The sequence below is a fragment of the Momordica charantia genome (genome assembly GCF_013281855.1).
Source record: "Momordica charantia cultivar OHB3-1 chromosome 3 unlocalized genomic scaffold, Mcharantia_2.0 BLBB01000003.1, whole genome shotgun sequence".
In the NCBI taxonomy this organism is placed as follows: Eukaryota; Viridiplantae; Streptophyta; class Magnoliopsida; order Cucurbitales; family Cucurbitaceae; genus Momordica; species Momordica charantia.
The window spans coordinates 16,480,581-16,495,381 of record NW_028275161.1 but is presented as its reverse complement, the minus strand read 5'-3'; the positions used below and the strand labels follow the sequence as shown (position 1 = coordinate 16,495,381).

The following is a 14,801-nucleotide window of genomic DNA, read 5'->3' as shown; positions in this document are numbered from 1 at the left end:
TTTTGCTACACTATCTTATTTTGCAGATCATCTTAGATTGGTGTGATTTTATCAATGCTGGAGAAGTAAAAAACAAAATGTAGTTGCAAGATCAAGTTCAAAAGCAGAATTTAGAGCAATGACATTGAGCATCTGCGAATTACTGTGGATAAAAATTATTTTAGAAGATTTGAAGATTCCATGGGAAGGGCCTATGAAACTTTATTGTGATAACAAGTCTGCCATCAGTATTGCACATAATCCAGTTCAACATGACAGAACCAAGCATGTTGAAGTTGATAGACACTTCATAAAAGAGAAGTTAGATAGCGGCCTCATATGTAGTCCATTTGTACCAACAAACAATCAAATAGCAGATATTCTTACAAAAGGATTGAACAACAACAACTTTGAGCATTTGGTTAACAAGTTGGGAATGGAAAATATTCATTCACCAGCTTGAGGGGAGTGTTAAATTATAGTTTATTTTATTTTAAATGTTTCCTATTTTATTTAGGTTAGGGTTTTATTGTTCTAATAGGTAAGTATTTCTTTATCCTAATAGGCAAGAATTTCTTTTTAGTTTCTTCTTTGTGTGACTGCTGTTTATATAGCCTTGTATCAATCATTTAGAGGAATCAAGGAAGAATTATTTTCTTTTCTTATTATTAACAATACTATTTTTCGATTTTATACTCTATTAAAATGAAGACTTTGTTTTGTAAGTTTGTTTGATTGGGCTGTTTTTATTTATTCAGAAATTATTTGTAGAGGGTATTTTCCTATCGAGATTATTTACACTTTTAAATTTTTAGGTTTAAAAGAGGGGATTTTTTGTTTTTATTTTTTGTTATCAAATTACCTTAATTTAATTTCTTCCATATTTGTTACGTTATTTTATATTTGTACTTTACTGATGTTCATTTCACGTAAATATTGGCAATAATTTAATGATGATTATATTTTCAAAACTTGAATCTCTATTAATTATATTGTTTAATTATTAGTTAATTAATTAAATATTTTTCCATTTTGCAATTCATCTTCTTCTCCTTATGTTTGTTATTTTAGTTGACATTTAAATTCTCCTTGTTATAATTATATCATATTGCCAAATGCCAAAGCGAGCATAGCTTAGAAATAATTGATATCCCCTCCTCAACGTATTGTTCTATGAAAAAAAATACAAAAATAAACTTAATTTAAAGCCTAGATATTTAAATTAAAAAAATATTGAAATTACATCAACTAATTTAACCAAAAGTATCTACTACAAAATAATGAAATGTTATTAAAAAGAAAAAAGTAATGGAATGATATAAAGTAGTGAATCAAAATTAGTTTGAAAAAAAGAACGGAAAATCTATGGTTTAGGGAACACGAATCGTCGGTTGATAACCAATTTTAGGATCAGTAGTTCTTCTCTGAACTTATATTTTTCCATTTTGACCGAAAAATAGCTTCTGTTTATCTAATTTGTTTCTTTTGTTACTAATAAGCGGAATTTCATCACTATGGCGAGTGGATTTCCATCCTTTCAGTTCGCCAATAAAATAAAAAAAACTAGATTCATACTGATTTACCTGTATGGTTTTGGTTTTGTGTTAAATAGATCTGTAATCTCTTCATGTTCATCCATCTCCAGACGACGAGCTTTGGTTCCATTTTTCAAGCTCGATTCAAAGTTCAGAAACAATGGCGGAGCCTACGGGACGGCTGAAAGTGGTCATAATTCAAGGGAAGAGTCTAGTGATTCGAGATTTCAGGAGTAGCGATCCGTACGTCGTCGTCAAATTGGGGAAGCAGGTAATTAATTCTCAATCTCGCAACGCCGTCGTCTTTTCTTCCAGATTTCGTTTCGTACTTGCTTTCGCCATTGATGATAATCATCTTACTCGCGATTCTCCTTCCGATACAGAAAGCGAAAACAAAAGTCATCAGAAGTTGCCTGAATCCCGTATGGAACGAAGAACTCAGTTTCACGCTCGGCTCCGATGCTCCTGGATTCATAAACTTCGTAAGTTATTTTCCAATTTCGCTCGCTCGATCGACGTCGATCGATCTCTCTGTTTCGCTATCCGCCTCCAATTTTGTCACAATCGAAGCCGATCCTTGCGCAGGAAGTGTTCGACAAAGATCTCTTCAAGCCTGACGACAAGATGGGACGCGCATACATCAACCTTCAGCATGTTCAATTTGCTACTCGGCTGAGCAAGATTCTGCAAATGTCCGCCGGCGAGCTGAGGAAGGTGGTTCCCGGCGCCGACGATTGCTTCGCGAAGGAGTGTACGATACGGTGCATCGACGGCGAGGTGGTGCAAGATGTTTGGCTGCGGCTCTGTGGAGTGAAGTCCGGAGAGATTCAAGTGAGACTGAAATACTTTGAAGAATGAATAGATCAAATTCAGAAAAAAAAAAAGTTAGGGCTGCAAAAATTTGTAAAGGGGAAATTTGAGAGGGTATTAGTAATAAGAAACCACTTTTTTGTTTTTTGTTTTTTTTTGCTTTTCTTTTGTTTTTTAATTTTTTAAAATTTAGTTGAAGGTAATCCTCCGTCCCCGCATTCATTGGACTCAAAACTAGAGAAAAAAAAAGTTAAAAAGTAATCAATTCGATCCTGACTCAAGTGGATTGGTTCGATATGTCCACCTTCAAGAACTAAAATCATTACAATACGTGTCTACAATGATTGAATTTGAAATTTAAAATATAAGATAAGAGAATATTGAACAAAGAATCTAACTAGTTTTTGTCAGAAAACAAGTTTGGATAGCCTAAACCCTAAACTTTTTTTTAAGTCTATCTTTTATTAGAATATCAATACGGTCTCGAGGAGGTTGGAATCCTCATTGCGGATTTCATGTGGGATATCTATCAAAAGATACTAAGAAGGGTTGTGAATCAATGCAAGATCGAAGAGAAGAGACTGAATGTCGAATAAAGCTTGGGTTGAAAGGATCACTATCAAGGTAGAGACATCGTGACCTTGAATGCCATACCTTGCTGAAGGCGATTCTCTCGCGAATCGCGCATAGTTTCGTTTGACCGAGATGTGAATGCCCGTGATCTGCTCGGTATAGTGATGGATTTCATGGCCGACGTCTAATCGGCACGAATACGCCGACATGAAACGAGTTCCCCGCAAAGCATTTTTCTTTCGTCCTCGGACGTTCAGACGTTTTGTTCGATTCCGGCGCTTGCGTTCTCATGCTTGGAACCCTCGCGGTTGATTGGGAAAAAGAGCGAAAGCGAGAAAGATGGATTGTTATCCATCGGAAATCGATAGGAATTTCCCGGGGATTGCCTGCCTTCTAATAGATGTTCTGTCTTTCATTATTAACATCCAATCCCATGTTAATAAGAAAAACGAGCGATTGCTAGTCAGCTTTCATTTTTTGAAATAGAAAGGTAGGGGCTGAGGCTCTGAAGGCTTTCCAACTTACTTCAATTAGGGAATAGCGTAGATGGATCAATCACGCGGTTCTGCAGTGATGAAACGATGAAACTTTATACTTCGATGAAAGCCCTAAAAAAATAAATTCTATTGCTTACTCACTGATTCTTTAACCATTTTAGCGATCTCTTGTGATTTGTGGCTATCGCAGCTAGATGAAAGGTAGATAACCCCATTTGTAAGGCATATCCTTTTTTGGTCTAATAAACAAAAAATTGGGTTAAAAAAAAACTTTGGTACAAGTTCATGCATTTACTTATTATTATTTTTGGTTTAACGATTGTAAAGACGATGAACTAACCATCAAAGAATGCTAATATAATAACTTATTCACTAAACTATGTTTTGATTGACTACTTAATGGGAAGAGCAGTGTTGTGAATGTGATCAAAGTGTCACATCGACGGTAAGGAATCTCATGAGTATATAAGTGAAGGCCAATATCTTTCCTTACTGTAAATTAGTGTTTTTGGTGAAACCAAAAAATAAAATCTAAGTAGAGTGATTTAAAAAAAATTAAAGAAAAAGATAACTATATAATTATTTAATCTTTGGTTACATACTTTTTTAAGTGATTTTTGTATAATTTAAAAGTGATTTTTTAATAATTAATATTTGAAATTCAAAAAAGAAATTGACAAAAGTTTTAGAAAAGAAAAGTGAGAGAGGAACAAAATCTTAGAAGGCAAGAGGCAAAAATTTTAGACATATAAATAAACTTACATGAAAACTAAAAATTTAGAGATACATTATGAAAGTTTTAGACAAAAATTAAAGTGAATAGATAAAGGTAGGGAGTGACAAAAATTTTAGCAATTAAAAAAAAATTATTTCTCAAATTTTAAGGTGAAATAAAAATCCAATTTTAAAATTTAAAACAATAATCATTTTAAAAACTAATTGTTTATTGATTTTTTTAATAAAAATATCACTTGAAAATCACCTTCCAAATAATTGACTGGAAATCACTTAAAGTTATTTTGATTTTTCCAAACTCACTTGAGAATTATTGCCAAACAAATTATTTTAAAATGGTAATGATTTTGACTAAAAGTGATTCCAACCATGGTCAAATTATTCCCAAAAACACACTTAATTTAAAACATCTAAAAAAGAAAATCAGGTATATTGATATGAAATTTCTCTCTCAAATTTTGTTTCATTTTCCAAACTTTTATCTCTCTAATATATTTTTTACCTCTCACTTTTTGCTTTTCTTTCTAAAAGGAATATTTCCTCAAAAGTTAAAAAAGTTTATTTTAAAACATTAATTATTTTTATTCTTTTAGAAAAGAAGGGAAAATGAAGCATAAAGATTCATTTGTAAATAATATGTATTCTCAAGCAGCTGTAAAATGGTTTTTAAATTGACTTCTACTATACGCGTGTTTAATTTAAAAATATTTTAGAAAAGAAATGGTAAAATATAGGAGTTTTTTTTGAAATAAAAATATAAAAGTTAATCTTATAAATAATATAATTTAAAAAGGAATTACAAAAATAATGTAGCTTTCAACGTAATAATAAAAAATTAGAAATTATAAAATTAGAGTATATACAATTTAAGAATATGAGACATAGATCTGAAGTAGCAGGGATCACATACAATGTACACAATTTTTTACTATTTTACATTTTTAATAAGTTAGTTTTATTATTGGTGTAAAGTTGGGCCAAACGAGTTCAAACCTCATGTCTGCACTTTTTTTTTCTATTTTTTAACCAAAAATAAATGGTTAATTTTAACTATTTCTTTACTGTAAATTTTTTATTTACTCTGTATATCTTTTAAAAAAGAAAAATATTATTTTAAGTTATGTAAAAAAAATTATTCTAAATAATTTAGAGTTTTATATCTTAACAATTTTTTAGTCAAAGTCATATTTCTTTCATACTTTTTTAACAAAAAAAAAATTGTTAATTTTAATTATTTCTTTGTTGTAATTTTTTATTTACTCTTTATATTTTTTTAGAAAAGAAAAATATCATTTTAAATCATGTAAAAAAATGTTTAAATAATTAGATTTTTATATGTTGCAAATTTTTAGTGAAATCCTACTTTTTAATAATTAATATCTACAAATATGAAATGTGAAATAATATGATGCTATAATTTGTTTAGTTTCTTATTTAGATTAACTATTTTTAGATACAATTAAAAATGAATTAAAATATTTTTAATTATAAGTAAATATATAAAGAATAAACAGTAAAAGGAATTGTAACATAAGCCAAGTAAGTAGACCATGGGAAGGAATACACCACCACCCCAAACATGATTTATAATTTGAGCCCTTACTAATATAAAATGAAAGCAAAAACGCACAAAATCGTATGTATTACACACGACACGATTTTTTCGTGATTCCCCTATGACATAAATCGCAGCAAATGCACGAGTAATACACGAGTTATCTACCCTACTTTGGAATTATTTTTTTAATTAACTATATTAATTTTGTAATTTAATTTTAAAGAAAAATTAGATGAAAATTTAATATCTTAAAAAGAAGCAAGTTTCTCGATAATTGATGTATATCTTGTGTAGGAAGAAAAAATAGCGAAATACATTATTTGTCAATAATCCTTATTTGCGTAATCCTCTTATCCCTAATTATAATTTATACGTAATGGACACGCCACTCTCTGGATAACCACGCTCTCCCAACTTCCATGTCATCTAGCTCCAATTCTCCCTCTAAATTTCACCACCTGCCATCGCTCTCTCTGTCTCGAGATCGTTTTCACAGGTAACCGCCATTTTCTTCTCCATTTCTGAATTCCTTATGTAAGTAAACTGAAACTATACTCTCTTTTTACAGGTTCTTCATGGCTCCTCTTTCATCCGATTCTATCAACCCCCGAGGTTCTTCAATTCACGTCTATTTGATTCTCATTGATCCCAGTTCACTTCATTTCAATCATCAACTAATTCTCAATGTTTTGATTGGTGTTTGTGTTGGCGCAGATGTTTGTATTGTGGGTGTTGCCCGTACGCCAATGGGTGGCTTCCTTGGTTCACTTTCATCTTTCTCGGCTACCCAGCTTGGATCCATAGCTATTGAATGTATAATTTTTTCCTGTCTTAATTTGCAGTTCCCAAGTTTTCTCCGTATTGCCCTGTTTTGAGTTATCAATTGAAGTGTTATGATGGGTATAGGTGCCCTTAAGAGGGCGAATGTTGATCCCTCTCTTGTGCAAGAGGTGTTCTTCGGAAATGTTCTAAGTGCAAATTTGGGGCAAGCTCCTGCTAGGCAAGCTGCCTTGGGCGCTGGTATACCGAACTCTGTTGTTTGCACCACTATCAATAAAGTTTGCGCATCGGGCATGAAAGGTGTTTCTTCATCCATCAAATGTGTGTTTGTTGTTCTCTAAGAGTACTGCCTGCAAAATGAGTGACACCATTTTTTTATTGTCATAGCGACAATGATTGCAGCGCACACAATCGAGTTAGGTCTCAATGATGTTGTTGTTGCTGGTGGTATGGAAAGTATGTCTAATGCGCCAAAATATCTCCAAGAAGTAAGGTTGGCCTTTTTTTTTCCTTTTGTTTCATTCAATTTTTTTTTCTTTTCAATTAGAAAAGCATTATGAAGTTGCCATGGTTGCCAACCTTCCTTTCTTCTTGCTGCTGCCCTTATGACGTTTAATCCAAGGATACGAAGGAAAACATGATTACTTCAATGTAAGAAGGAACTTAATTGCCAAAGCGAGCATAGTTCAACGGTAATTGGAATATACCTCCAACCATTGGTTGTGAGTTCGATCTTCTACCCCACGTACTACCCCACGTACTGTACTAAAAAAACAAAAAAGAAAGAAGGAACTTAGTTAACTGATTATCTATATTTTGTTTTCAACTGATGTAAATATCTCATGCTATAGTTGGAAGGAAGAGTACAGATTAGATAATCAATGAGAATTCTCTGCCTTTTGTCCATGGAGTATAGATTCTGATTATGTGTGGCTCCAATTTGGTCCAGCGAGTTAATATGAATGCTTTGCATGTATCATGTATGTTATGTTTTGGTTTATGGATTGCTGATTGCTATTTTAACTAATATTTACTATTGTTGTGATATTTACTCTACTCTTCATTCACCCTTTAAAGATAATGGTTATACTTGATTCTCCACTTTCATTGGAGCCAATAACCTTGTTTAGTGCACTGTGCTGTGCAATTGCTTGCATTTGTATTTCAAAGAGGAATAACTACTTTTTATTCTGACTCAAAGTTATGATCAGAAAAGGGTCCCGATTTGGAAATGATACCATCGTAGATGGCATGCTTAAAGATGGTCTTTGGGATGTTTACAATGACTTCGCTATGGGTGTTTGTGCTGAGATATGTGCTAGCCAGCATTCCATTACAAGAGAAGAGCAGGTAGAGTTTACCATTGGGGAGTTTCACTCAGTATTAGTATTTAAGTTTTACTGGTTCAATTTAACCTGGCAATTTTGTCGGCACATAAATTTCTTTTAGATACTAGTTATGTCATCAATGTTATTATTATTATTTTTTAACTCTCTTTTATGTTTTCTTGTTCTTCCTCAATAGGATGCATATGCTATTAAGAGCTTTGAGCGAGGACTTGCTGCACAAAATAGTGGTATATTATCATGGGAAATAGCTCCGGTACGGCTGCTATTCCATCTATGAATGCATTCTAAAGTCTGTTATATTATAAAGCAAACACTACTAATGGTTTGGATATTGTAGGTCAAAGTTTCTTCCGGAAGAGGGAAGCCATCCACAATTTGTGACAAGGATGAAAGCTTGGGAAAGGTAAGTTGTAACTAACAACAGTAAAAAGGTCTGCAATATTCATTTTATACAAGTAATTGATAAGCACCCAGTATTATATAGATACTCTCACTTTTTTTTAGTTAGATTTGAACCTTTTGATCGAGGATATAGATCTCAACTAGTTGAGCAATGATCAAACTCTCACATAGAAAGTAGTGAGGGTATTGTAGAGAATTAATTACGGGGATTGAGCTCATGATGGTTGTTAGTTGATAGGGAGAATTGAAATTAGAACGAAGCATTTGCCATGGAGGATTGTAGTTGGTTTTCCAAATTGGAGGCTAAAAAAGGGTACTGCTCCTGGAATGAAATAACAAGAACTAGTGGTTTCTAGGAGTCTGCTTGAAATTGGGAATGACTAAAATCTCAGACTTTGTGAGAACATATCGCCGATCCCTTCCTAGACTAGCCTTTTCTAATATTTACTCTATTTCTAAAGAGAAGACTTCTTTATGAGACCGAACGCTTTATAGCATAGGATCATTGCAAGCAAGTACCATTCACACCCTTTTGAGTGGGATTCAATTCGTGGGTTTAAGGCCTTTTCTAAAATCCTATGGAATGCTATAACTTATAGGAGACAAGCCTCTTTGTGCTATGTTTCCTCGTCTATTGATGAGAGGTTGTATTTGGTAGCCTCTTACATCCCTTCCTCCAGTTCTTCAGGCTCCCTTCTTTGGGCTTTTGTCGTCCTTTGTCGGATAGAGAGACGACAGAAGTGACAACCCTTCTTTCGATTTTGGATAATGTTAAGGTGATTTCAGGGAGGAGGGACATCCACTTTTGGACCCTTAACCCTTTGGAGGGCTTGTCTTGCAGTTCTTTATTTAAGATCTTATGTGTCCCTTCGTCCCCAACTGAGGCCCATTCATTCTTCGCTCTTTGGTAAAGATCCCCCAAGAAGTTTAAATTATTCGTGTGACAGGTCTTGCAGGGGAGGGTTAACACCTTGGATTGCGTTTAGAGGCATTCCTCCTTGATGCTGGGTGGGCTCGTAGTGATGTAGGCTTCGTAACAGGCAACGAAGGATCTTGACCATCTCTTGTGGAGTTGTTCGTTCGCACAAGCTTTTATGGAGTAGCTTTGTGACAATTTTTGAGATCCTAGATCCACGAGGTGCGTAGCAAAGATTGTTGTCAACAGAGGAGGTTATCATGAATCCGTCTTTCCGGATAAGGCCATAGTCCTCTTGGCAGACTTGTTTCTTCGCTATTTTGTTGAGGATTTGGCTTGAGAGGAATGATAGATTTTTAGAGGGGTTGAGAAATCTTGGGAAAAGATGTGAGATATGGTTAGGTTTAGCCCTTCTTTGTGGGCTTTGGTTACATTAGACGTTATTCTTTTGAATTGGAGTCCATTTATGCATAGGTAGTTCTGGGACTCCTTTTGGAGGGGTGGTTTTTTTTTCTTTTTTTAAATTTTGCGAGGCTTGTATTTTTCTTTTATTTTTCTCAATGAAAGCTTGTTTTTAATTAAAGAAAAAAAAGGACTATTAGTGAGTGGTGGAAACTTCCCTTTAGATGTTGCTTACAAGAGACTCGATGCACAAGATAGATTGCAGAAAAGAGAAAAAAAAGGCCATGTGACTTTGCTGCCTCAAGTCTGTTTTGTGTCAAATAAAGAGAACCCAAACGAGTCATTTGTTTATTCACTTTATTTTGCTTCAAAAGGATGGAATTTCCTTTGTCGAAATTTTGGTTTGGCTTGGTGTGCTCCTAGGAAAATTCGTTTCTGGCTTCTAGAAATCCTCTTAGGTTGGTGGTTGGGTAAAGCTAGAGTCTCTAGTCAAATTCCTCAAGAGCTGTTCTTCGGCTGCATTGGAAGGAGGGCAACAACAAGATTTTCAACAAGTATAGAAATCTTGTAAATTTTTGGTGAGATTGTACATGTTAAAGCCTCAAATTGGAGTGATTTCACAATTCTTTTTCTGGTTACCGTACTCTTATCATTAATTTAGATTGGAGGTGTTTTGTTTGATCCCTACTCTACGGTGAGAGGACTCCTTGTCTCTTTGGCTTTTAGGTTCCTTCGGCTTTGATCTTAATGAAAGTTTTCTGTTTCATAGGGAGGGAAAAAAAACTCGGTTGCTTAGTTATAGGAGTATGTTGTGAGAGGCAGGATTGAACAGAAAGAAGAGTAAAATGTTAGCGTAGAAATGGAAGGAGGTATTCAGATTGTGTGTAGAAGGAATCCAAGAGAGTGGATTAAGGGAGAGTGAGGGTTCTTTCTGAACTTTTGTCAATAACTTTTCTATTCTGGAAAGGTCACTAGTTTTCTGAAATATTGAGAACTTCCATTTTGCTGATTATGGACCTTTTTGGCTAAATACTACTCATTGTTTTCCAATTTTCTTGTGGCTTGCTAGTTTAATGCTAAAAAACTAAGAATGAATCCAAGAGAGTGGATTATGGGAGAGAGAGGGTTCTTTCTTAACTTTTGTCAATAACCTTTCTATTCTGGAAAGATCACTAGTTTTCTGAAATATTGAGAACTTCCATTTTGCTGATTATGGACCTTTTTGGCTAAATACTAATTCTCATTGTTTTCCAATTTTCTTGGCTTGCTAGTTCGATGCTGCAAAACTAAGGAAGCTCAGACCAAGTTTTAAAGAGGATGGTGGCACTGTTACTGCTGGAAATGCTTCTATCATAAGGTTCTTTCTCCCGTAATTGTATTTGTATATATGCTGCAAATTATTTTTTTTTGTACTTTAAGAGATCACTTATGGTTCTTTGGTTTTTCCCCATGAGATGATGGACTGAATGCAGAAACGCATAATGTGGATCATTGTTATTCATTTATTTATTTGTTATTATTTTTATTTTCTTTTTTAAGCACATGAGAAAAAACTTGCTCAAATCAGAAAGTTTTGGGAAGACACGGTAGTGTCAATGGGTTTATTTTCTCCAGCGATTGATTTGTGCAGTGCCTAGGCTAAGAAATTTACTTTCCACATTCCCGTTGATGAGCTGCATTGTATTTGATGATTTGATCTTGGACAGTGATGGTGCTGCTGCTTTAGTGCTGGTAAGCGGGAAGAAGGCACTTGAACTTGGTTTGGAAGTAATTGCTTTCATTAAAGGATATGCTGATGCAGCTCAGGTAGCTAAGTTCTATGTGTTGTTGTCTCTCGTCTTGGATTAAGATCATGTGGCTAACAGATAAAATGACTACCAGGCGCCTGAATTATTTACAACGGCTCCAGCCCTTGCAATTCCAAAAGCTATCTCAAATGCTGGTTTACATGCCTCTCAAATTGATTATTATGAAATAAATGAAGCCTTTTCCGTAAGAACTTGTGCTCTTATTCACTACAACTGCATTTTATAGTTCATCATGCATTATTTTGTTGTTAACTTGCTACAATTTTTCTCGTCAGGTTGTGGCTCTTGCAAACCAGAAGCTGCTTGGTCTTAATCCTGTGAGCCCTCTTGTCATTTGTTAAATTCATCATGCATTTGGTATTCTTCAAAGTTCAACTAATTGTGCACTGTTGTCTGGTTAACAACCTGGTTCCTGAAAATGAAAGTAGGTTGTTGGACATAAGCCTTTTGTCTGTAGTAGTAGGCTCATTCTGTAGTTTGTTACTAGTGTCCGATGCTGTTGTCTCATTTTATATAAATACATGGAAAGAAAATCAAATTAGTTTTTTATTTCTTTATTTTGTGCTTGTTGAATACAGGACAGAGTTAATGCTCATGGCGGAGCTGTATCTTTGGGTCACCCATTGGGCTGTAGTGGTGCTCGGATTTTGGTCACATTATTGGGGGTAATTTCTGTCTCTCCCTGCAGATTGGGTTGTAGTGGAGCTCAAATCTTGGTTACGTTGTTAGAGATAATTTCCTTGATCTCTTGTTCTCTTTTTATCTCTCAATATTTCTCGTCATGTTTGCTTAAATAACTATAATCCTTGAGAGACCGAGAATGCTGCTACTAGAAGAGGGAGTGCATTTGACCAATATTTACCGCCACTCATTGCTATATCTTTCCGAGCTAGGTCAACCTTAACCGTTCCTTTTAAATTCTTCTGAAGCCTCATCTGCTCCTCTGCAGTACGAACTGAGAAGTTTTTCAACATAAACCAGAATTTTTTCCACCCCGACATTTCTGGACCAGCTGGGATGATTGCAATCTTCCTTCCTCCTGTCGTTGGCCAAACCACCCATTCCAAATACAAGGATTGATTAGATTTGAACTTTTGCAGCCGACAAGTATCCAAAGCATCATGATTTTGGAAGGAAAACCAAGAATGAACAGGGGAATGGGTCAAACGATCCATATGTTGTTCAAACCACAAAAATTGGAAAGGATGGAGAGGCACCAGAACTTGTCTCGAAACATCTTCCAGATTAAATAAATCATTTTCAACCCATATACAAAAGAAGTTTCCATCAATCTGACAACTACTAACTTCCATCTTAAGCTTATAAGTCACTTATAATAAAATCGATATCAGCTAGCTAAAAAGGGACCGAGAATGATCTAAATCCGGCAGAAACAGGAAGATTCAGTAAAGGGAGAGGGGGAGAGGAGAGCATACTTACCTTTTTCACTATTTGCTATATCTTACAGTTATTCTTACATAAGGAGCATTTTGATACAGGTACTAAGACACAAAAATGGCAAGTATGGGATTGGTGCTGTCTGCAATGGTGGTGGAGGGGCTTCTGCTCTTGTTCTTGAACTCATGTAAGCTCTTTAAACTTAGAAGGAAATGTGCCATTTTTGGAGAATCTACTATCCTGTTATTTTAGTAGCTAATAAGTTGTCTTAAGTTCCTGATGTTTTATGGAACACTTTTTCTCTATGATTGGTTATAGAAAACAAAGCTAGTGAAAGTCATTTTCAATAGCCATTGAGCTTCATAGCATTGCAGGTTTATCTAATGTAGATGACTTATTAGAAGTGGTCTCCTTTTCTTCTTCATAAGTATGGCGTTTGAGCTAATCTCATGAAACTACAGAGTAACCCTATTACCCTTGACGGTTATAAATGTATTAAAAGATGACGAGCTCAATAACATTTGAGATCCCGTATTCCTTTGGATTAGAGCTTGATGTTTTCTATGAAAAAGCTGCTTATATATTTGCAGCATTGACTTCGATTGGATTGCATACCTAATATATGAATCAACATAAGCTTACAAGTTTACAAACGTTCTATAACATTACAGAAATATAGGCATGTGGAAACATTACAGAAATATATTTGTTTCCAATACAACCTTACTCGAACAAGATCCGTTGATTATGTTCTATAGGTTGTACTTCTGCATCCTTGTGTTCTAAAAATTGTTTTTGATGGTAGAATTGATTCTTTTTAAGTTTTAGCTTTGTAGCTTTTGTTCATGTCTAACACAAGGGAACTCTTTGAAACTTTGACTATTTTGTTCCTTGTGAAGTGTTATTCCAAGGCTTTATAGATATTAACTAAATGCTTCATGATTTGCCTCTCTTCTGATGACATTATATTTCTCAATGGAAAGGACCCAAGTTTTGGTAAATGATGAGTGAAGTTTACATTTTGCAGGCCTGCCAAAGCCACAAAACTTCGACATTCCAAGCTGTGATCCAATCCAAATTGGTCTTCTCAAAAGACATATAGCTGTTTGGTAATATCTCTCATTTTATACACTTATGGAAGGAGGAGAAATTAGTACATCATATTTAATACCCAAAAATAAGGTCTGTTCTTTTGGTGTAATAAATGGTTTCGTTCTGAATCCCAAGCTTGTGCATCTATAAAGTTGTGGAGGCTGTTCACTAGTAATATTAAATATCTTAGTTTCTATTTCTTGTTTTAACTGTAGTTTTAATTTTAATTTTAATTTTAATTTCAGATTTAGTAACGACTTTGTTTTTCATCTTCGCTTTCTCACAATTTCTATGGTATGTTTCTCACCTTAAAAAATATATATTTGATTTCTTAACCCAATTTCGAAATACAAAAGCAAACTTTTTTTTTTGTTTTCAAATTTTGGTTAATAAGTTTTTAGATTAGAGGCCTTCCGTTTATTCATTTAAGATGTATTGGAATCAACATGAATTATGAAGCAAAGCAGTAGAATTTGGTACTATGTATATTTTAGGTTAAAAAACATATTTAGTCAAAAAAAACATATTTAGTCCTATACTTTTGTTAAAGTATCAATTTAGTTATTGAACTTTATTTTTGTTAATAATTTAGTTCCTACAGTTTAAAATTTGTAACAATTTACTGTAAAATTTTTTATCAAAATTAAGTATTAATTTAGTCTTTACTATTAATTTAGTAAAGACTATAAAATTTTTTTATCTTGTCTTTGTAATTTATAATCTTTGTAATTAATTTATATCAAAATTAAGTATTAATTTAGTCTTTACTATTAATTTAGTAAAGACTATAAAATTTTTTTATCTTGTCTTTGTAATTTATAATCTTTGTAATTAATTTATAAACACAATTGGTCTTTCGGTTTATCGCTCTAAATGAATGAGAAATTTAACAAAAATTTTTATGATAAGGAATAAATCACGGTTTATCGCTCTAAATGAATGAGAAATTTAACAAAAATTTTTATGA

At 33.7% G+C, this 14,801-nt stretch overlaps 2 protein-coding genes across 3 annotated transcripts; both read left to right on the top strand.

The window, feature by feature from the left end:
- The first annotated feature begins 1,520 nt into the window (after positions 1-1,520).
- Positions 1,521-2,466, top strand: LOC111012655 (protein C2-DOMAIN ABA-RELATED 11). Its single transcript, XM_022286883.2, has 3 exons — positions 1,521-1,785; positions 1,898-1,996; positions 2,100-2,466. The coding sequence occupies exons 1-3, from the start codon at positions 1,675-1,677 to the stop codon at positions 2,370-2,372; spliced, it is 483 nt and encodes a 160-aa protein (XP_022142575.1). The 5' UTR covers positions 1,521-1,674; the 3' UTR covers positions 2,373-2,466.
- Positions 2,467-6,043: 3,577 nt separating this feature from the next.
- On the top strand, positions 6,044-14,030 carry AACT1 (Thiolase family protein). Of its 2 annotated transcripts, XM_022286849.2 has the most exons (15): positions 6,044-6,183; positions 6,256-6,299; positions 6,402-6,500; positions 6,594-6,767; positions 6,855-6,960; positions 7,679-7,817; positions 7,992-8,069; positions 8,154-8,219; positions 10,808-10,893; positions 11,243-11,342; positions 11,418-11,528; positions 11,620-11,661; positions 11,923-12,009; positions 12,844-12,929; positions 13,770-14,030. In XM_022286849.2, the coding sequence occupies exons 1-15, from the start codon at positions 6,107-6,109 to the stop codon at positions 13,807-13,809; spliced, it is 1,335 nt and encodes a 444-aa protein (XP_022142541.1). In that variant the 5' UTR covers positions 6,044-6,106; the 3' UTR covers positions 13,810-14,030. The 2 variants fall into 2 exon arrangements, with proteins under 2 accessions (XP_022142541.1, XP_087977747.1); XM_088121621.1 differs by lacking the exon at positions 13,770-14,030 and having other exon boundaries at positions 12,844-12,933.
- The last annotated feature ends 771 nt before the right edge of the window (positions 14,031-14,801 follow it).